General features: G+C 54.2%; 6 protein-coding genes across 6 annotated transcripts; 2 read left to right on the top strand and 4 right to left on the bottom strand.

The window, feature by feature from the left end:
• Window positions 1–625: 625 nt before the first annotated feature.
• On the bottom strand, window positions 626–1,865 carry Triagg1_9007 (uncharacterized protein; the record flags this gene model as incomplete). The annotated part of the gene is made up of 2 exons (XM_062903918.1): window positions 626–1,375; window positions 1,827–1,865. 2 exons carry the CDS (start codon window positions 1,863–1,865, stop codon window positions 626–628), a joined length of 789 nt encoding a protein of 262 aa, XP_062751951.1.
• Window positions 1,866–2,825: 960 nt separating this feature from the next.
• Triagg1_9008 (uncharacterized protein) lies at window positions 2,826–4,205 on the top strand (the record flags this gene model as incomplete). Its single annotated transcript, XM_062903919.1, has 1 exon — window positions 2,826–4,205. One exon carries the CDS (start codon window positions 2,826–2,828, stop codon window positions 4,203–4,205), a length of 1,380 nt encoding a protein of 459 aa, XP_062751952.1.
• A 773-nt stretch (window positions 4,206–4,978) lies between these two features.
• Window positions 4,979–7,156, bottom strand: Triagg1_9009 (uncharacterized protein; the record flags this gene model as incomplete). Its single annotated transcript, XM_062903920.1, has 2 exons — window positions 4,979–5,649; window positions 5,710–7,156. 2 exons carry the CDS (start codon window positions 7,154–7,156, stop codon window positions 4,979–4,981), a joined length of 2,118 nt encoding a protein of 705 aa, XP_062751953.1.
• Window positions 7,157–7,820: 664 nt separating this feature from the next.
• On the top strand, window positions 7,821–10,867 carry Triagg1_9010 (uncharacterized protein; the record flags this gene model as incomplete). The annotated part of the gene is made up of 4 exons (XM_062903921.1): window positions 7,821–7,973; window positions 8,035–8,132; window positions 8,468–9,596; window positions 9,668–10,867. 4 exons carry the CDS (start codon window positions 7,821–7,823, stop codon window positions 10,865–10,867), a joined length of 2,580 nt encoding a protein of 859 aa, XP_062751954.1.
• Window positions 10,868–11,307: 440 nt separating this feature from the next.
• Triagg1_9011 (uncharacterized protein) lies at window positions 11,308–14,438 on the bottom strand (the record flags this gene model as incomplete). Its single annotated transcript, XM_062903922.1, has 7 exons — window positions 11,308–11,480; window positions 11,541–11,720; window positions 11,792–13,804; window positions 13,885–13,963; window positions 14,057–14,333; window positions 14,377–14,379; window positions 14,431–14,438. The coding sequence occupies 7 exons, from the start codon at window positions 14,436–14,438 to the stop codon at window positions 11,308–11,310; spliced, it is 2,733 nt and encodes a 910-aa protein (XP_062751955.1).
• Window positions 14,439–15,156: 718 nt separating this feature from the next.
• On the bottom strand, window positions 15,157–17,109 carry Triagg1_9012 (uncharacterized protein; the record flags this gene model as incomplete). The annotated part of the gene is made up of 2 exons (XM_062903923.1): window positions 15,157–16,493; window positions 16,617–17,109. The coding sequence occupies 2 exons, from the start codon at window positions 17,107–17,109 to the stop codon at window positions 15,157–15,159; spliced, it is 1,830 nt and encodes a 609-aa protein (XP_062751956.1).
• Window positions 17,110–20,470: the final 3,361 nt, after the last annotated feature.

The following is a 20,470-nucleotide window of genomic DNA, read 5'->3' on the forward strand; positions in this document are numbered from 1 at the left end:
GGCCAATTTCGCATGATGGGAAATGGTTGTCTTGAGGGAAAGAGTCCCGAGAACTAACGTCAAGAGAGAAGGCGCGCCAGAACAACAGCAGATATGAGTTTTACGAAAGGTAACTGCCGAGCAGGTTTTTTCTGTCTTGAGGGAAAGAGTCAAGAACTGACGTCGAGAACCGATGTCGAGAGAGAAGGCGCGCCAGAACAGCAGCAGAAACTGGGCACTATAAATTTTCTCTCGGCTCCCGTCTGTTGATGTTTTCTTCTCTTCTTCATGCTTCTTTTTTGATTGGTGTGGTACGCCCGGGGTCAAACCCGGGGGGACCATCTTAACATCAACGTAATTTTTGGAACTCCAACTCCTCTTGCTTGTCAAGACCATTTTTTTTCATTGAGTTCTAGGTCTTGTACCTGGTCTTGAAGAAGAAATCTGCGCCAGGGCTTCTGGAGTGCTTGACGAGACAGAAATGAAATCGATGGCTGTAAAGCTACTACTAGTAGCTGCGTTTCCCGGCAGCTTCATACGCTAGTAAGTTCGGGATAAACATCACTGCAGTAGCACGTTGGTTGTCAGCCCACAGGTACGAGTACTCGTAATCATAATCAGCCGGGTCTGGCCCCAAAGGAGCAACTCACGTTCGCCGCTGGAGCGGCATCTCCCTCCGTATCCTCTCCAGCCCATCAAGGTCAATGTCTGCGAAGCCAACCTCCTCCACGGCCCCGTCTTCCGCGTTGCCATCGGCGTCTGATACGCCCTTGAGGCAGACCAGGACCTTGCCCCACGGATCGACAACCATGCTGCGGCCATAGCTGGCCCGCTTCTCGTTGTGCCGGCCGACCTGAGCCGCCGCCACAATGTAGCTCTGCGTCTCGATGGCGCGAGCGCGGAGCAACGTCTCCCAGTGCGCCTCTCCCGTCCGCAGCGTGAATGCGCTGGGATAGGTGATGATCTGAGCCGGACGGGCGGCCCAGGGGCTGCCGCTGCCCGGCTGGGCGAGGGCGAGGGCTGCTTCTGGGAACCGCAAGTCGAAGCAGATGAGGCTGCCTATTCTGCCGACGGGGGAGTCAAACGGCGGCGTGAATCTCGTGCCCGGCTGGACGGTTGCGCTCTCCCGGAGGGTCCCGTAATCAAAGACATGTAGCTTGTCGTACATGGCCGCGTCTTCGATGCTGCCGTCGGCGTTGATATACAGGGCCCGGTTCAGTATCTTCTCCTGGCCCACAACGGTGTCGTGGATGCCGACATGGACGGCAATCGAGTGGGCCTTGGCAGCGGCTCGGAGGCCTTGGACGAACGGAGACGACTCTTGCGGGACGGCCAAGTCTAATGAGGCTCGGGCATTGACGGCAATGTAGTCTGATGCTTCTGGGAGGAAGAGAACCTGATGGCATTTGACTGGTCAGTTGCTTTTGCTCAACGTGCGAGGGTTCAGAGGCAAGGCAACCGGCGTGTCAAGGGGATGAGCCAGCCAGGTCGGTCGAAGAGGTCATCTGCGAGGGAATGGATATGACGCGACGATGCAAGTTTATCAACCAACCCGTGAGACACGGCTCAGGCCAGCAGCAATCTCCCAGGGCTGAAGGCTTCATGGGCTGTGCGATTTGATGAAGGCGTGCTGAGACAGCTGTGCGCTCTCACTTGAGACGACAAGCTCCATAAGGGTATGCATTCCTCGCTTCCCAGAGACAGGCCCATTATAGGCCATCTTGCGATCGCAAACAGGGTCTCAAACGAGGTCTCACGGCAAGAGATGAAATTTGCTGTAAACAAAGGGAGCAGAGGAGTCTAGCTAGCGACTGTAGGGGTAGGGAGAGAGGCAAGAGAGTGCATACTTGAGCTCCGCCGAGTGCCGCCTTGGCAACCAGTCTCATGCACTGGTTTAGATTGGCCGTGATTGAGCCAGTGGAGCAAATCTGACCGATTGCCTGAGTTGTGAAGAAGAAGAAGGCGTGTTAGCACAAGTTGTGGTGATGGTCATGGTCATGTTGGAACAAGAACCAGGTGGTTTGGGTGTAAGACGCATTGAACCTACTGCAATGGCCATGGCTGCCACAGTACTGTACAGGCAACAAGATGAGGCCGGTATACTCGAAAGTACCAGAGGCTGGTTGTCGCTTGCTGGTTGATTTCAGCGGCAATGTTGAAACCACTTCAAAACGTTGCGAGTATTCACTCACTCACTCACAAAGACAAGACTCACTCATGCCCGTGTAGATGCGAAACCCTCATTGGCGCGATCCCGCCGCAGCATTGCATAATCGAGGCATTTGTGTTTGGGTGGCATTTGGACCACTCGCTGCTCCCAAATTACTAAACCGCTAACAAGCATCATCACTTGACGAATTGAGCCTTCATCTGATGAGTTGAAGCAGAAACTAGACAGTGATTGAATAGCTCACATGGCCAATCCTTTTGACAGTTTCTTCTTCCCTCAAATGTCGGTCAGTTGCCCCCCCCCCGGTCAATGCATACAAAAACTCACTGTAACTGCGTCATGCATGGCCAGGATTCGTGTCTCCGCCACTGGATAACGCCGCCTGATGGACAGATGGCAAGGAAAACCTAAAAGCTTACGTCTCTCCGCTTGCATCAGCTTTTTCGGCTTCTCTTGTGCAACCCAACTGCGGAGCTTCTGACGGGACGCCCAACTTTTGCTGTCTGGCTGGGCCATGTGAGAGCGAGAGCTGCTGGGAGTCTCTGTGTCTGTGTCTGTCTCGGTCTCTTTTTCTTTCGTGATTATTGTTGTTCTTGGACGCCCAACCGCTTCACTTCACTTCATCCCACGTTATACAGAGGGAGAGAGAGCGGATTCACCTAGACTGACCGCCACCATGTCATCATCATCATCATCCTCTCTCCAGCGCTTGCTACTTCACCTCCTCTTCCTCCTGGCCACTGTTTCGGCCGCGCCATCGCAGTACTGCCTCTTTGGCCTTCCCCGCGATGATGTCGATTTCTGCATGGCCGTGTCGCTCTATCACAACCACTCGACATCAGCTCACGATATCTATCTCTCGCTGGCAATGAGACGAAATGCTACTGACTCCAATGCCGCTGCTCTCGGGTGGACCGCTCTCGGCACGGGCCTCAACATGGCCGGATCTCTCATGTTCGTCCTCTACGGCGATCCCAAGGCGTCCGGGGCCAAGCCGACGCTGAGCGTGCGAACCGTCAAGTCCGGCCACGCAGTACCAGCACAGGTCACCCAGCAAGACACCGGAAAGCAGCTCGACGTTCGCGTCTCGGAGACGTCCTGGACAAAGACCGACGACGACCTGTACGTGGCCAAGGCGTCCATTGTCTGCTACGCCTGCTCTGAGTGGATGGGCGCGGAAATCTCGCCCGAGTCCATCTCGCATTCGTGGATCTGGGCGTGGAACAAGCAGCAGGACATGAAGGCCTTTGCGCCCGACCAGCAGCTCGAGACGCACTCCTTGGTGGATGGCTTCGGCCACTTCTACGTCAACATGCAGGCCGCCACCTCGCACCACGCTAATGGCTTCCCGGCCTTGAACGTGACGGGCGAGGATTCCAATATCGGCACCTCTAGGTGGCCCATCAAGGAGGGGAAGACGGGGCTGTGGCAGAAGCTCCTGTCTCGGCCTCTCGCCCATCTTCATGGCTTCTTCATGATGACTGCTTTCCTGCTGCTGTTCCCTGTCGGAGCCGTGGCAATCCGCTCCGGTTCCGAAAAGTCGTTCAAATACCACTGGGTCATCCAGGCCTCGGCCATGGTGTCTGCCCTCGGCGGCGCCGTCGTGGCCATTGCCATGAGCGACGGCGTCTTTGATTCCCCTCACCAAGTCGCCGGTGTCGTCATTGTCTCACTCCTGGTCGTGCAGGCCGTGCTCGGCTGGCGACATCACGTCGACTTCATTCGCATCTTCCGCCGCACCTGGATCTCCTACGCTCACATCTCCCTCGGGTTCGTCATCCTGGTGAGCGGCTGGGCCAACGTCATCGGCGGCCTGGTGCTGTACGGCTTCAGCAAATTTGGCCTCGTCATGCTTGGCCTCTTCATCCTGCTGGAGGCCGTGGGCATGGGAGTCTGGTCGTTCCTGGCCAGACGCCGCTCCAAGGCAAAGGGCCCGATCCACAAGGAGACGCCCGAGTCTTCGGCGGCGTATTTCGCCCTGGAGGATATCCCTGAGAGCGATGAGGAGGATGACGCGGCGGAGGAGAGGGGGCTTATGCAGAAGCGGAATGATTAAATGAGCAAAATGTGCCAAAAGGAAAAAAAAAAACAGGGCTTCGATGATATATTTGGAGTTGAGGTGATTTTTTATCTAGTTGAATTGAACATGTACAAGCCCATAGGAATTCAAGTATTGTCTCGTCTCGTCTCGTCTCGTCTCGTGCTAAGCTATCGCATTCGACACACGAGAACTCGGGGAGCCCTCATCTCATCTCATCTCATCTCATCTCTTCACGCATGCAAGCTCACGGAAACCAAACACATCTCAAAGCACGAATTTCTTTCATATCCCGTCTATTTCCCCCACTGTCAACTTGAACTGATGCGCATTCCACCATCTGTCAACCATTTTTTTGTTCCCGTATAATTCTCTTCTCAGCAAATCGAAATCGAATACGAAGCAACCGATTTACCAGCGTTGCTTGAAGAAAAAAAGAACGATGGGAGAGAAGACCGTAAAGCAGAAAAAATAGAGCACATCAGATTCAGCGACATGCCATTTCATCTCTTGTATTTCTCTCCCTAAACCTGTCCCCCCCTTGTAGGATTTTTCCCTTCCTATCTTTGTTCCTATAACATAAAACGCCCTGCTGAACCGAAAAAAAGACCTTGCTCAGGAAAAAATAACAGAAATGAGGAGAGAAAAGAAGCAGGAAACAAAAAGAAAAAGAAAGGAGGCAGAAAGAGTCTGCACACATAGCGCATGGTATCTCAACTATGACTGAGCCCGCCCATTGTTCTGATATCCCTTTCCCTCCCCCAAGAAGTTCCCCGGCCATTCATCATTAATTATTTAGGGTTCGAATTGTCCAAGTGTATATAAGCGTGTTGCAACGCTCTGGCCTCCCGGCCGTCTCTCTCCAGCACGGTGATCCAGTCACGAAGCTGAATGTTCTTCCCTTTTTCTTTATCTTCCCGCCACGTGCCCAGTCTGTTTCGTCCTTCAGTCGTCAACGCCATGTTGCCGGGGGTTGGAGCTCCGGGAACGCCGTTCGGGCCTTTGCCTGGTCCGGGGGCGGCCCGTGTCGGGGTACTAGCACCGCTTCCTCCTCGGCCAACATTCATCCAGTCATACGTCTTGCCCGACTTCTTCTTGCCAAAGAGGCTTCCCTTGCCTCCCAAGCCCGCAAACATGCTACTCGTGATGTTCTGGTTCGCGTGGCTGCTGGCCTCAGCCGCCTTCATGGCCTGTGTCTTCTTCAACTCCTTCTTCGTCATTGCCTTTTCCGACTCTGGTGCTACGGACCCGGGCGTACCGGGTGCGACGCTTCCTGATCGTGAGGCTGCAGCGGCTGAGTCGCCTAATCCTTCTTTGCGCATCTGCCGTCTCCGCAACCGGGCCTCTTCCCATTCACGCTCTTGCCGGGCCAAATCTCTCATTGTCAATGTGGCGTAAGAGGCGATTTTAGGCAACTTGGCCGGTGGCTGTTTGATGGCCGTGTCATTTGTGTCGGCAGGACCTGTGAGGTGTGAGCGGATGGTTCATGCAAAGCAAACATTCAAAGCAACATCAAGCTTACGCTTCAACGAACTGGTACCCTGCCCGGCTTCAGTACCAGCACCGGCTCCAGCTACAGCTCCGTTCGCATCGCCGTCCTTTTCCACAATGGGTTCCAATGGCTCTGCATTCATTGGAGCGGCAGCGGCTGCCCACTCCGGAGGGATATCTCCATGAGACGTCTTTTGCCGTGTTCTCGCCACCACATTTGCGTCCTCAACCAACTCACGTACTCTCTGCTTCGTTGCTATCGACATCAGCGCAAGCTGATCGACCAGAAAGGCGTCATGCGGTATAAAGGAACCACTAGTCTCCACCAAGGTGCCATCCGGACCTGTACTTGTCTTGACCGTTACTTTTGGTGCTGCAAAGTTCTCAGGCAGCTTCATCTTTCCCATAGATGGAACGTTGTTCTTGAGCTCTAGATTAAGACCCAGATGATGTTCGCGAGCAATTCTCTCTGCTCGGCGGTGTAGTAATGCGACAAGAAGAAAGGGATCGTTGATCTCCTGGGTTCTCTGCACGGCAAGCCGCATTGTTGATTCCTGCCACGCCTGCTCGGCTGCCTGAGCGGTATATTGCTTCTGCGCCAAGTCGGTAGGCTGGGCAGGCTGGTTGGCGGGGCCGGCACCGTAAAAGGTGGACTTGGAACCCGGTGCATACTGGGGGAATCCCGTTCTGGCCTCGAATGATCCCTCAAGAGCATTTGAATAGAGGTCTGCCATGTACTGCTCTTCTGCGCGAAGGTCGATTCCCGTACCAGCCAATGAATCCGTCACGTCATACTCGTAGTCTTTCGTTGGTCTCTCTGCTGGTTTCTGAGGAGGCCCCATGACCCCGGGAGTCTGTAGTAGTGGAGCTGCTTGTTGTTGCATTTGCTGCATTTGCTGCATCTGCTGAATCGGTTGCATGGGTTGCATCGGCTGCATCGTTGCATTTGTATATTGCTGAGGCATTGGTATCGGGGACGGCAACGGTACTGGTGTCTGCACATGGCCCGGCGTCTGCACATGCCCTGGTGTCTGTACCTGTCCTGGCGTAGGCACCTGCATTGGTGTTGGCATTGGGATTTGCATCGGCATCGTTCCTTGCGCTGGCGCTTGCTGAGGAGTGTGCATGACGGGCGCGGAGACTGTTGGTGAGGCCGTCGGAAGACTCAGTCCTTGAGGAGGCGGAGGATGGCCGTTTGTGTACGGCATGGCATATCCGGGCTGCTGCACAGGCGGCGTTGGTGCTTGAGGATACGTTGGCGATCCAGACGCAGTGGGAGGAGTGGCCACGGGGACTGGGCTCATTGTGTAAGGCGAGGCGGCGTAGGGCGACCCAGGCTGTGATGCAGGCCCGTCGGTTCGAACTCGTTTGTTGGGAGGCAGCGCAAAGCCCGAGTGTGATGTCGCGGGAGATGGGCTTGGCTGCGGAGGAGAAAATGCCCGCGGCGGAATCTGAGGCGAAGGTTGTGGTTGCGCCATATTGTCCACTACTTCGACAATGGAAACAATAGAACGGGCCGGCGGTGGCAGATTCGAACAAACTGAACGGCGAGCAAACGAAAGCCGGGGCGAGCGATTGCGGCAATCGAGGGCTCTCAACAGGCAGTCAAGCCTGTCACGGTCGCCGTACCTCGTCCCATCCGACGCGCAGAGCTGGCACGGGTCTAGCGGGCGGTACGAGATTCTGGCTGTGTGCGATAACGGCACCTGGAGGTTCGGATTCGGGCGTCTCGGAGATGGAAATGCGCTTCGTGGCGTCGTCGAGCAGAGAGCTGGTTATCGCGGGCGCTGTGTATGAGGTTGAAGCTTCGTAGCAAAGGTTGGGGGTCGCGTAAATTTAAAGTCACGTGCACCGGCACTGGGCTGAACCACGCGTCACTACCCGGGCTTTAACCGCCGCTATTGTTCTCTATCGCAGCAGCCAATTGATATCAGCTCGACTTCGCATCATCTTCACTTTCTGTTGTTGCGAAGCTCTGGCCATTGTTTTGCTTCTTTGTTGCAGTGGGGCCTGTGCCATTGGTGGTGATCTGATACTTGATTTGTGTTCCCTAACATTCCAGGAACCCCGGCGGCTTGGTGATGCTGATGTGAAGTTATTCCTTGTCCTTCCTCCAGGCAGGCATTCTGATCAAACGCGACCATGGCATCCAAGCGGAAGGCGTCCGCAATGAATGCGACGGCGACTGACGAGCCAGTCGATCCATCAGACGAGCTCATGTTTCTCTGTCTCGGCGGCGGCAACGAAGTTGGACGGTCGTGCCACATTATTCAGTACAAGGGCAAGACGGTTATGGTGAGGAAAATCCGATCAATTGCAGTCGTGGGCTTGGCTAATACTCTTGTGCCCGTTCTAGCTCGATGCTGGTCAACACCCAGCCTACGATGGCCTCGCCGCGCTTCCGTTTTATGACGACTTTGACCTTAGCACCGTAGACGTGCTCCTCATCAGCCAGTAAGCGATATCCCGTGCATACTCCCCATCTCCCTCTTCTCCAGTCGAAGCAAAAGTCCAGGCGGCTATAAGTAATGGGCGAAGGGCGAATTGGTGCTTGTTGCGAAGGAAAGGGCATTGTTTCCGTCTACACAGTGATGCCGTGTCTCTCTGTTCTCTCTGTCTCTCTATTCCACTTTATATGCCAGTTATGAATACAATACGTTCTCCGCCTGTTCACGCTTTTGCCCCGAGATCATATCTTTTTGCTGCCTCGTGATATACCGGCCCATTTCAACCTGCCACTACTGCTCTCAACAACGAGCCTCGAGTCTGTTGCTAACCCGTGGGGATAGTTTCCACATTGACCATGCGGCGTCTTTGCCATATGTCCTAAGCAAGACCAACTTTCGCGGTCGTGTCTTCATGACACATCCGACCAAGGCCATTTACAAGTGGCTGATCCAAGATAGCGTTCGGGTTGGAAACACGGCATCAAACTCGGCAACCCAGCTCTACACGGAGCAAGATCACCTCAACACGTTCCCGCAGATTGAAGCGATCGACTACCACACTACTCACACCATCTCGTCCATCCGCATCACTCCTTATCCGGCCGGCCATGTCCTAGGAGCGGCCATGTTCCTCATCGAGATTGCCGGTCTCAACATCTTCTTCACTGGTGATTACTCGCGTGAGCAGGATCGCCATCTTGTTTCAGCGGAGGTCCCCAAGGGTCTCAAGATTGACGTCCTCATCACCGAGTCAACATATGGCATAGCGTCACACGTGCCGCGACTTGAACGGGAGCAGGCCCTCATGAAATCCATCACGGGAATCCTCAACCGAGGTGGCCGCGCGTTGCTGCCTGTGTTTGCCCTTGGGCGGGCCCAGGAGCTTCTCCTGATCCTGGACGAGTACTGGGGCAAGCACCCTGAATTTCAGAGGTTTCCCATCTACTATGCCAGTAATCTCGCCCGAAAATGTATGGTCATCTATCAGACATATGTCGGAGCCATGAATGATAACATCAAGCGACTGTTTCGAGAGCGTATGGCCGAAGCCGAAGCCAGCGGCGATGCAGCGGGCAAAAACGGACCCTGGGACTTCAAGTATATCCGTTCCCTCAAGAACCTCGATCGTTTCGACGATGTCGGGGGCTGCGTCATGCTTGCCAGTCCCGGTATGCTCCAGAACGGAGTGAGCAGAGAGCTCTTTGAGCGTTGGGCACCCAGCGAAAAGAACGGCGTCATCATCACTGGTTACAGTGTCGAAGGCACCATGGCCCGGCAGATCATGCAGGAGCCCGATCAGATCCAGGCCGTCATGTCTCGCAGCATTGCAGGCGCTCGTCGAGGCCCGGGAGCTGATTCGGAAAAGGTGCTCATTCCCCGGCGATGCAGCGTTCAGGAGTACTCTTTCGCGGCCCACGTTGATGGTGTCGAGAACAGAGAGTTTATCGAGGAAGTTGCGGCGCCTGTTGTTGTACGTTGCTCACTCTCTCCCTTTCCTTCATGTCAGGAAGAAGTGATTTACTAACTATTGTAACAATGCAGATCCTAGTCCACGGCGAGCAGCACAACATGATGCGTCTCAAATCGAAGCTTCTCTCCCTCAACGCCAGCAAAACCACAAAGGTCAAAGTCTACTCTCCTCGCAACTGCGAAGAGCTCCGCATCCCCTTCAAAGCCGACAAGACCGCCAAAGTAGTCGGCAAACTCGCCTCCATCGCTCCCCCCAAGGACGTTGACGCCTCCGCGCCGCTCGTCACCGGAGTGCTCGTCCAAAACGACTTTAAGCTCTCTCTCATGGCCCCCGAGGACCTGCGCGAGTATGCCGGCCTCAACACCACGACCATTACGTGTAAGCAGCGTCTCACCCTGAGTGCCGCCGGCGTGGATCTCGTGCGCTGGGCTCTGGAGGGCACGTTTGGAGCTGTAGAGGAGCTTCCGGAGATGCGCCGTGTCAGGGGCGGCAAGCCGGATGGGGAAGATGAGAAGATGGCCGAGGACGCGGACGAAGAGGTCGCCAACCTAGTGGCAGCCTATCTGGTCATGGGCTGCGTCTCACTGCGGTATCGCACCAACGGCGAGGTCGAGCTGGAGTGGGAGGGCAACATGCTCAACGACGGCATCGCCGACTCCGTCATGGCGGTGCTGTTTTCCGTCGAGAGCTCGCCTGCCGCCGTCAAGCGCTCTTCCAACGGCAAGCATTCTCACTCGCACTCTCACGCCGAGTCCGATGACAACAAGCTCTATGCCGCTCAGCCCGACAGCAAGAACCCGCACGCTCACATCTCCCCCGCCGACCGTCTCGAGCGTCTCATGTGGTTCCTGGAAGCCCAGTTCGGCGCCGACAACGTCGCTCCCGTCGAGGACCCCAAGCTGCCCCCTCTGCCCGCCGTCTCCCCTTCCCCCAAAGAGGAGAAGAAAGAAGAAGAAGAAGAAGACGACGACGACGACGACAAAGAGGCAGTGAAGGAGGAAAACGCCAACGGCGAGGACATCAAACCCGAAGCCATGGATGTCGACGAGGACGCCGCCAAGCAGCAGCTGCAGGAGCGCCAGCACAAGGAAATCGCGCGCCTCCACAAGATTGGCATCCCCGTCCCGGGGATATCGATCAAAGTGGACAAGATGACGGCGACCATCTGGCTGGAGGATCTCGAGGTGGAATGCAACAACAAGGTGTTTGCGGACAGAGTGCGCGCCGTGGTTGAGCGAGCAGTCGAAGTCACCGCTCCGCTATGGGGATAAGGAAGAAGTGCTAGGTAATTCTTCTATGATGGTGATTTTTTTCTTCGATTACGAGAGACATGTGGGATAGGGATGGGGACTTGGGATTTTGTCGATATCCTCCTGTTGGTGGTGGGAATAGTAGAGGTGGTTACATACTTAGATAGATACCAGCGTCAAAAATGAAACATGCCAATTGTAAAGATCACAAGAACAAAACAATCACGTAAATTGTATCGTAACCATGAGTAGATCAGCATATCATTATTTCCTTTCTACTTTTCCCTTTACATAAGAGTCTGGCGTACAAATATAAGAGATGCAAGATATATAATCATACAAAGGGGGCTTTAACTAGCTCACTAGGTCTACTACACGGAAAGGGTTGGAAGAAAAACGGAGAGAGAAAACAACAAAGGAGATAATTAGTTCCACAGATAACACCGCGCACATGCTCCCAGTTATTCCAGGTAATTCTTCAACTCTTCCGACTCTTCTATCAGAGTGTTGAACGAAAAGGGCGCAAACGGCCAACCGTTGAACTCTGCAAACTTGGAGAAGGACTCGACCCACGCCAGTCGGAGAGAGTGCAACATGGCACTTGTGCCCTCCATGGCAACCAAAATGGCAATTGCTAAAGGAATTGTTAGAAATCTAGAGTAAAATTCCACAAGTGGGTGTTGTGAAGACTTACTAAGGAAGAACCACAAGTAGAAGCCAACGACAATCATGAAAACACCAAGCACGCCTCCAGTCGCGAGGCAGGGACCAATGGTCATGTCCCAGAGCACAACGCTGAGCTGCTGGTGAGCAAGCGACAAGGCCCAGAGACGCAGGTAGGACGCGGTGTGAGAAACGCAATTCAGGCAGAATTCTAAAGGGGATGGTTGTTAGCAATTCCATCTACTTAGATGACGACTATTCATCTAGTTGGAATCAACTTACCAATGGTGTGAATGATTTGATGAATCATGATCTCGCTAAACTCAAACTCCTCATGCTCATCATCAATGTTCTGAGAAATCATGGCAACGCCATCGCCGTCGTCAAAACTATTGCCGTGTCCACCGACCAGGGCCTCGTTCTCGTCATCGCCGTCCAAGGCACTAACTCGAGAGGTCTCGCCGAGGCCTCGGTACCCCCTGGCGCGGGTCTTGTTGTTCTCCCAACGAAGGTAGAAGGGCTTGAGGAAAAGCAGGACGGGCACTTGAACAAAAGCGAGCAGAAGCAAGATGCTCTGGACATACTCTTGTCCAGCATACAAACGCTCATCCAGCTTTCCGGGTTGCAGGAACATGTAGATCAGCATGTTCAGCAGGCCGGGAGGAGCCCTGCCGACAGCATTCCAGTCAACCGACCACTTGTAGATAATGCAAACGACAAGGTAGCCAAAGATGGACTGGAAGAAGATCATGCCGGGAACGAAGTTGCCCCAAATGTCAATGGGCTTCTTGAAGTGTCTGGCGTTGATGTACGAGAAGCACAGCGAGTATGTCATGTGAGCCCAGCCGAGGATGATACTCATTTTCATCTTGTAACTGTTGGTGAACAGGAGGTTGTTTTCAGTGCCGTGCCAGGCCCAGTCGAGGCCGAACGGATAGCGATAGCCTTTATCGTTCAGAACAGCAACGACGGGCGTGCCTTCGGTCCAGTGTTCGGGATGCTCATACTCCCACGCACTACCCCAGAGAGTCATGGACTTGGAGAAGATGTCGTTGTACATGAGACCTGTGAAGACGGAGAAGACCGCCATGACGAGAGCAATGTATCGGCCGTAGAAAATCATGGCAAACAGTTCAAAGGACACCTTCTTCAGCGACTTTTCCCAGTAGATCATGGCCAAGGCGGCAGAAAGCATGATGACGGCGTGGCCCAAGTCACCAAACATGACGGCAAACAGGAATGGGAAGGTGACAATGACAGGCAGAGCAGGGTTGACTTCTTGGTATGTGGCCGTGCCATATGCGTTGACAATGGTCTGGAAACCCTCGGTAAACTTGTTGGTCTTGAGGTAGGTCGGGGGTTTCTTGTTGGTGATAATCTCGTTGACGATGGATGGGACGGACAAGCCGGCTCGGTTGGTGACATCTTGCAGCGTGGAGCGGATGAGAGGCATGTCGTTGGTGGGGCACCATGCCTCGGCGATGAGCGTTCGGCGAGCCGAATCATACGAGAGAAGGTTGAGCGTGCTGTAGACAGCCTTCTCCTTGGAGATGAGCACGGTCCAGGGAGCCAGCGACTGGGAGATTTGGTTGAGCTCAGCCTCAAGAGTGGCCTGGGTGTTGCGCAAGACGTTTTGCACATCCTCCAGACGGTTGTTGACCTCGTGGATCTGGTCGCGGCGAAGATCGCTGTTCTCGTCGACGTTGTAGACGTCGGCACCCATGGACTCGGAGATCTTGCGGATCTTGCTGAGAATCTCCTTGCCGTGGGCGAAGATGACAAAGACATTCTTCTGGATGGCCTCGTTGTTGGTCGGGTCAATCAAGGGCTCCGGGATCTCCGACTGGTTCATGTACAGGTTTCCTCGGAGAGTTCTCCAGAGGATACGCTCGAAGGCGGCGACACGGTCCCTATTGATGACACCGGCAACAAAGCCAATGTTCATGCCGGAGAATGAGCGCTCAACGTCGGACGCGGTGTTGTGCTGCTCGATGTCGGATAGGAGAGGCGCATCGTCATTGTCGGTCGACGCGCGGATTTCATCGACGTTGCCGTGGGCACGGTCGAAAAAGCTGCCGGCCTCGCGTAGAACCCAGCGCCACTCGGTGAGATCACCCTCGCGCTTCTTCAGCGTCTCGTAGCTGTCGTTGAGGGCGGAAATGCGCTGCTCAAGCTTCTGAGCCCGCTCAGCAAGCTCGTCGATCTCTGACGTCGACGGAGACGCAAGCTTCTCAGCGTCAAGATCCAGCTTCCGCAGTGGAATGCCCGCCTTCTCCATCTGAGCGTAAAAGTAGCCTAAGCACTGAGCGTTAGTCGAAACCACGTCGGTGTCGATGGGTGGGTAGATGGAGCGAGATGTCTCGCCAGTGACGTACGTAGCTGTCGCTCGACATTATCAAGTCGTCGAATCTCCTGAGTAAAGGTTCGCTGGAAGGCGCTGACATCCTCATTGAGCTATTCAACAGAGAAACAGGTTAGCAAACTTCGGCTGTCATGGATCGGCGTCATCCAAGGCAAAACGCCAACAAAGGGCAGGGCAATACATACATCGCGAAACTGGCACAGGCCAAGCTCTCCGAGCGCAGTCACAACCTCCCGACCGATTTCGTTGGAGACGTAGAGCTGCACCATGCTCATTTCCGCCGAGCGGAACGGCGTGTCCTTTCGCGGCGCCATGGTGATGCGTTGTGAAGACTCCAGGGCCCAACTCGAGGACTGCGTTGGGGTTGGGAGGGAGATGTTGAAAGAGAGAAGCTCCTTGGGGGATGGATTGAAGGTACTAGGGATACTGACGGCGCCGCGAATTGTCCCGTTACGTAGGTACCTGCATCCGTCACGTGAACCGCCTCAGCTCTACTGCACTGCACCGCCTGCGCATGTTAGTCGGAGCCAAAACTAGAGCCGCCCGTAACCTAACTTACGGCATCATAGTTTAATGTAGGGCATTGCGTTGCATTGAGAATGAGCGAAATACTTTGCATTTACAAATGTTCCTTTATTATTGTTATTATCTAATTGTTTTTTGGATTTTGTATGGATATAGCCTTTTCTCATTGTCGCAGACGCCAGTTGTGCCATCTTGAGCGACCGTGCTGTGCTGGGCTCCCGTCATTACTCATCCATTCCTGGACATTTCCTAAATAGGTCACATAAGACGGCGATGCCTCTGCCGCCTTGCATCTTGCATGGGACCATTCACCGACAAATAGACACTCTCATCAATTGTGATTCATTCATTCACTCGTCCAATTAGCAACTATGTAGAGCACTAAATCAGGAACGACAAGATAAACCTTTGGTGCATGCGCCTCTAAAAGTGGATATTCCCAAACACGATGCTTTGCGCCCCTCGTTATCCCTTCAGCCACGCGTCACTCTTTGACATTCGGTCCCAATAAACGCCCAAACTTTTTTTTGTATCTTTTCCCCTACTAAACAGAACGCTGAGTAAAAGTATGCTTTTGGATATCTTCCCAGTCCCAAACACCGTCCGAAAGCAAGCTTGTATGCACCATGCTGATCGTGATAAAATCCAGAGTAGAGGAAGGGCAAAACCGAACAGATGCCCGAAAGTAAACGCAAATTCCAATCAACCTTTAGAGGCGTAGACAGAGTAAGGAAAAAGAAAAGCAAAGCAAAGCGATTCATTAGAGACGTCGTCCAAACATAAAGGAGCCGTACATGCCGCCGACTTCGGCCACGGCGACGGGGATCTTTCTCATTCCCCAGCTGTCGGCGCCCATCTTCCACAGGCGCCCTCCGTTATCCTGAGTCGTGCCGTCCGGGTTTCTCCGTACAAGCCAGTAGCGGCTACCAAACTCTTTGGCAGTCCAGCCTACACGCTCGAGATTCTTGTTGACCTTGGCAGCCCGTTCATAAGACCGCTCGCCGATTTCAATCACATGAAGCGGAGCCGAGGCGGGCGCCAGCAGTTCGCTGGCGCTTCCGATGAGGGTATCAATGTCTGAAATATCAAGAAATTTCAGGTTATGAGGCAGGGCTTTTTGGCCCTGGTAGAAGAGGCCTTGGATGTCAGCCATGCCCAACCCACGACCAAGAGCGAGCTCCTCCAGAGACTGAGAGAGTCTGATAAGCTCAGGCAGGTGTGAGGACTCCATTCGGCTGCCCCGCAGGCTCAGCGAACGCAGAGTGTTTGGCAGCTTTGGTAGAAGCTGATCAACATCCTCCTTGCCCAGTAACAAGTGGTTGCTCGCATCGGTGGCGAGGCTGAGGAAGATCAAAGACTTGGCGGCGGGGTGAGATGAGATGAATTGCAGAACAGCCTCTGCAGATAGATCCTTGCATTTGGCAAGATTGAGATGGGTGAGTCTCGCAGATGCGGGGATGGAGAGAAGGGCTTGGTCGGTGATGCGTGTCCCCGCAACGTCCAGATGAGTCAACCGAGGCAGTCGAGGAAGAATCTTCTCAAAGACCGACGAAGGTAGGCTGAGACACTTGTGGAAGGAAAGCTTTGTGACGGATAGAGTTTCGGGCCACTCGTCGCCCAACACACTGATGAATGAGTTCTTGAAAGAGAGGGAAGAGCAGCCACAAAAGTCTAATGCGCGGAGTTGGGGGGAGTTGAAGAAGAGCTGGCGCAGTACATCGGCGCTAAGATCGTCGTCGATGTATTCCTGAACCAGGAACTCTTGAAGGTATGGCGTCAGCTTCAGGCATTGGACAAGCGTCTCTGATGTCAGATTCCGAGCCTGTGCCCTCTCGCTGGCCGTGGTGAAGAACATGGAGGGGTTGAAGTGACTAAAGTCGAGGCGCCGCACAATGGTCGCCAACGACGGGTATGCCGTAATGGTGGCTAGGAACTTGCGGAAGATTCGAGAGTGGGGAATAGTAACGTGTCGGTAGAGAGTGGTGAGGGTGGCAGCGTGAAGAGATCGAGATGTGAGGAGTAGGGACATGAGGTCGGCGTTGCGAGTGGTTAATCCGTTGGGAGGAAGCTCAATGAATAGAAGGTCGATAATGGCACCTGTGACGGAAGAGATGGTTAGCCCAAGCCCCGTTACTCAATTTTTTCTATTTTTACAATGCACTCCACCGTCCAACAAACTATAGAAGAAAGCTTAGAAAATTGAGAGGGGAAAGAAATTACCTAGCACTTCGCTGGGCAGCTGCTCGAGAGGCGACGCAGTCGTCGGATAGGCTTCGTGGGACTTGTCGACAACAGGAGCTGGAGTCTCCCAAGTCATATGCAGCTTGTGCAGATCCTCGCAGCTGCGGCTGGCCGTCCGTCCCTTGAGAGGAATCTCCCGCCATCCTCTGAAGCCGTCGGCAGGGTACCAGAAGCCGTGGAGCTTGCTGTTTGGCTGCGTCAAGGGTTGGTGGAAGGCCGACTGAGGCAGCTCGGCCACTGGTGATTCGTCAAAGACATCCTCGGGCACCTCCGTGTACGACGAGATCTTGGATCGGGTGAAGGTCTGGGCGATTCCATCGTCGTTTTCGCGCACCGACGAGAAGGAGGATCGCGAGGCTGTCTCGGACGGTGGAGAGATCGCGCGAGCCATACTCGAGCCCTTGAAGGGGTTGGAAGCAGCGTGTTCGAGCACCGAAGGTCGTCGGCGCTCAGAGCCCCGGGGGGTGGCCATGTAGTTATAGTTATATGCTCTTTCTCGGGACAAACAAAGGGTATGTCGTGTTAGCCCGGTCGAGCAAAAGTTTAGTCTGGTTGTGGCGCCGAAGCTAGTGGGAAGTTTGTAGGTAATGACTCTTGTCTTCGCGTGGTAAGTGGAGAGGGGAGGGTTTTTGGAACGTCGTTGGTGAGGAGAGAAACTGGACGAGATGAGGGCTTGAGGGGTCTTTGCTGTCCTCTTTTTCGCTTGGGAGAATAAACAATCGTCGAATCGTCTTGCTATCGCTTCTTCTTGCTTCCTTGTTCTTCTTTTTCTTCTTCTCCCTCCAAGCAAAGACAACAGACACGCACGGGAGATGGAGGTAGAGGTGAAGCGGGCTCCAGCAAACGAAAGGCACTGCTGCACAACGAAATGATTCAGAACGCTTGGGGTATTTCTTTGCACAACACGACGACGCAGAATTGCAGAAAAACCAGCGTGCAAACCTAGACAAAAGCCTGTTATAAGGGCGAAAGAACAGGTCCTGTCCGGTGGCGGTTTCGTGGTGGTTCTGGGGATTTTTATGTGTAAGTCGAACGTCGTCCGAGTCGGACAGGGGGGGTGTGGAACTAAGGCGAAGTTTCGAGCACTCGGGACCTTTCTTGGGGGGGAAGATTTGCTGCTAAGGGGCCTCGTTGCGCCCGGGGGGTGTGCAGATAGACCCAGCTGCGAGACCCAATGCGGCACCCATTTTGGGGGGATCGTTTGTGCCTGTGCCTGTGCTGTGTTTGCTCGTACCTGTACTTGCGCTAGTGCGTTGACGCCAGCACCCAACACCAACTTGGAAGTCGTGACACCTCGCAGCATGTACCGGTACAAGTGCTGATCATGGACGCAAACGCAAACGCAACAGCACCCCAGGATTTGCGGCATAGCGGTGGCCGGAGATGCTGCTCTCTGCGCCACTGACCAGCACAGGCCTGACGGGGGAGCGTTTGCCGCGGGCCTTTAGGGCTCTCCAGCGCTGCAGCTGCTGCACCAGGGCTCTCGATTGGCGCTCCGGGGCGGGAACGTGCTGGCACGCGGCGCCCCCCATTAGCTCACAGCACGTCTGGATTGTGTAATGAAAACCGGTGACTGGATGTTTCTGCCCGTCAGGTGAGCAGCGCTGGGAGCAAGTGCCACTTGGCTCATAGTCATGGAATATGAGCAAGCAGCGAGTCGGGGGGCGTGTCAATTGATGCAATTGATGCAATTTGGGGGAAAGGTAAAAAAGGGAGGGCACTGGACGGCTGTTGCTCTGGGCTCGTATGTACACGTCCTCGTACAGGTACGGGTACAGGTGCATGCACCCAAGGGGCGGCGGCATCACCAAAATCCTTCGTCCGCGCTTTGCAGGTTGTTTTTTTCCTCTTCTGGCCTCCGGAACATTGCCCAAGGCTTCTGCGGCTTGCCCATTGCAGCAAAGTATAAGAAGTACCTGAGTTGGGGCGGTGCCTCTTACAGGTACGAAGACTGAGATTATTCAGAGTTCATCAGCACTCTATTCCTCCCGGTGGCTTTCCATCCTCATCTCACCACGTCATCTTGCCCGAAAGCAAAAGCAGGGCATTGAAGGCAAAAAAAAAAAAACAGTCGTCTGGTCAATCGCTCCGGCTCGGGAGGCGCGGTGGGTATGACGCTGGTTGGAGTGCCGTAATAGAAATTCCGGGTTTGGCAAAGCATCTCCAAGCCTCTCTAGCCTCAAAGTCCCCCCGAATATCTGTTACATAATCAGTCGCCCTTCTTCTTCCTCCTCCCAGCTTCTAGGCCTAGGCCTTCGAAGCTCCAACTCAACGTTACTTAGCAAACTTGTCCTCGTGATCTCTCTCGTCGTTGGTGCTTTTCCTCTTCCATCCAGCCATCTCGCTTGCCCACAATGCCGGGAAAAGGCCAATGCAACCAAAGCTCCTGATGGACAGGCCACCCCTTAAAAATGCCATCGATGATCGTTCTCGCGTTTGCGCCGCCCAGGTACTGGTACGCGGAATTCATGGAGAGGCCTGGCGTGTTCATCTGACGACCCGTCGATGCGACAAGCCAGCGAGACAGCTTCCCCGTGTTTGGGGTCCGATTTGGCCATCCATGGCCATCCATGGACAACCACGCCAACGACATGCTGCCATCCCGCTTGGGATTGGTCAATGGCATCGGATCGGGCACGCCGCCATAGCGTTCGGAAAGCAAGAGCGAATTCCATCTTTCGTATGCTATACTCCGTGCTTCGTCCAGCTTCGTCCAGCTTCTGCTTTCTGCTTTCTGCTTTCTGCTTTCTCTCTCTGCCGTCATCAAGCAGGTCACGAGCCTGCTCTGCTGGCGGTCGTGATCCGAGATTCCGGTCTCAGGCCTGTGTGCTTTGCCAAGACATATCGTACTCGTACATACCTGCAGTGCAGTGCTTGACAGCTTATTGCGCACCCCGTTCTGGGTCTCATAGTAATCATTGGTATCCGTACTTGTAGTCGCTGTCGGCCATCGGATGCGACATCGAGTGGGTTCCCGGCGTTAACAGCTGCTGCTGCGTTGTATGTAAGATGAATCCCCCATACCTCGTATGAGTGAGTACGAGGCCCGTCAACGTGGCTGGATCACCGGCAGCACCAATTGCAGGTTCCCCTTTGCCAAAGCCGCGATGCCCAACAATTCAGGCGAATCAGACACACAGCTTCTTCGCGCGTTAGTACGAGTATCATGCATGGCCGCTCAAGGCTGCAGCACAGCAGCCGCCGTGTGAACCGAAGCCAGCCGATGCCCGATGGACCCAGATCCAGAGGCTGAATTTTTACATGGAATCCCGTCCTGGCGCCTTTTTCTTTGCTATCCACACCCCTCGCCTGTCCAACTGCTCTGCGACGTCGGACTCCAGGATTGCTTTGCCAGAAGGGAGGGTGAGTAATAACTTCAAGGTTGTTGCTGCATCATTACGAAGCCTGTCTTTTGGTGACATGACAAACTGGAATCAGACGGGAATGCGAATTTCGGATAGGGCCAACAGACAAGACGTGGCGCTCAAGTACAGACGTCATCCAGATCCCCGTGCATCTCTTATCAGATCCCGCTGCCTTTTTTTTTTTATTGCAACGCCTGCCCACCCTTATCATGCACCCAGACAGGCCAGAGCAAAACACGACCACTCAGCAGCCCTGAAATGGCGTGCTAACGTATTTAACCTTGATTTTTGTCTCTGCCCATTCTCTTTGTCGCAAGTTTACCAAAACGGCAACTCTGCATCTCGGACTTTTTCTCTCTCTTAACCCCAAAGAGCCTGTGGCTGCAGAGTGAGACAAAATCGTGATGCCTGATAACCACATCGCCTTGCTCTTGAAATCATGTCTCTCCAGCGGGCAAAGGCATACAT

The sequence above is a fragment of the Trichoderma aggressivum genome (assembly GCF_033847375.1).
Source record: "Trichoderma aggressivum f. europaeum strain CBS 100526 chromosome Unknown scaffold_048, whole genome shotgun sequence".
Taxonomy (NCBI): Eukaryota; Fungi; Ascomycota; class Sordariomycetes; order Hypocreales; family Hypocreaceae; genus Trichoderma; species Trichoderma aggressivum.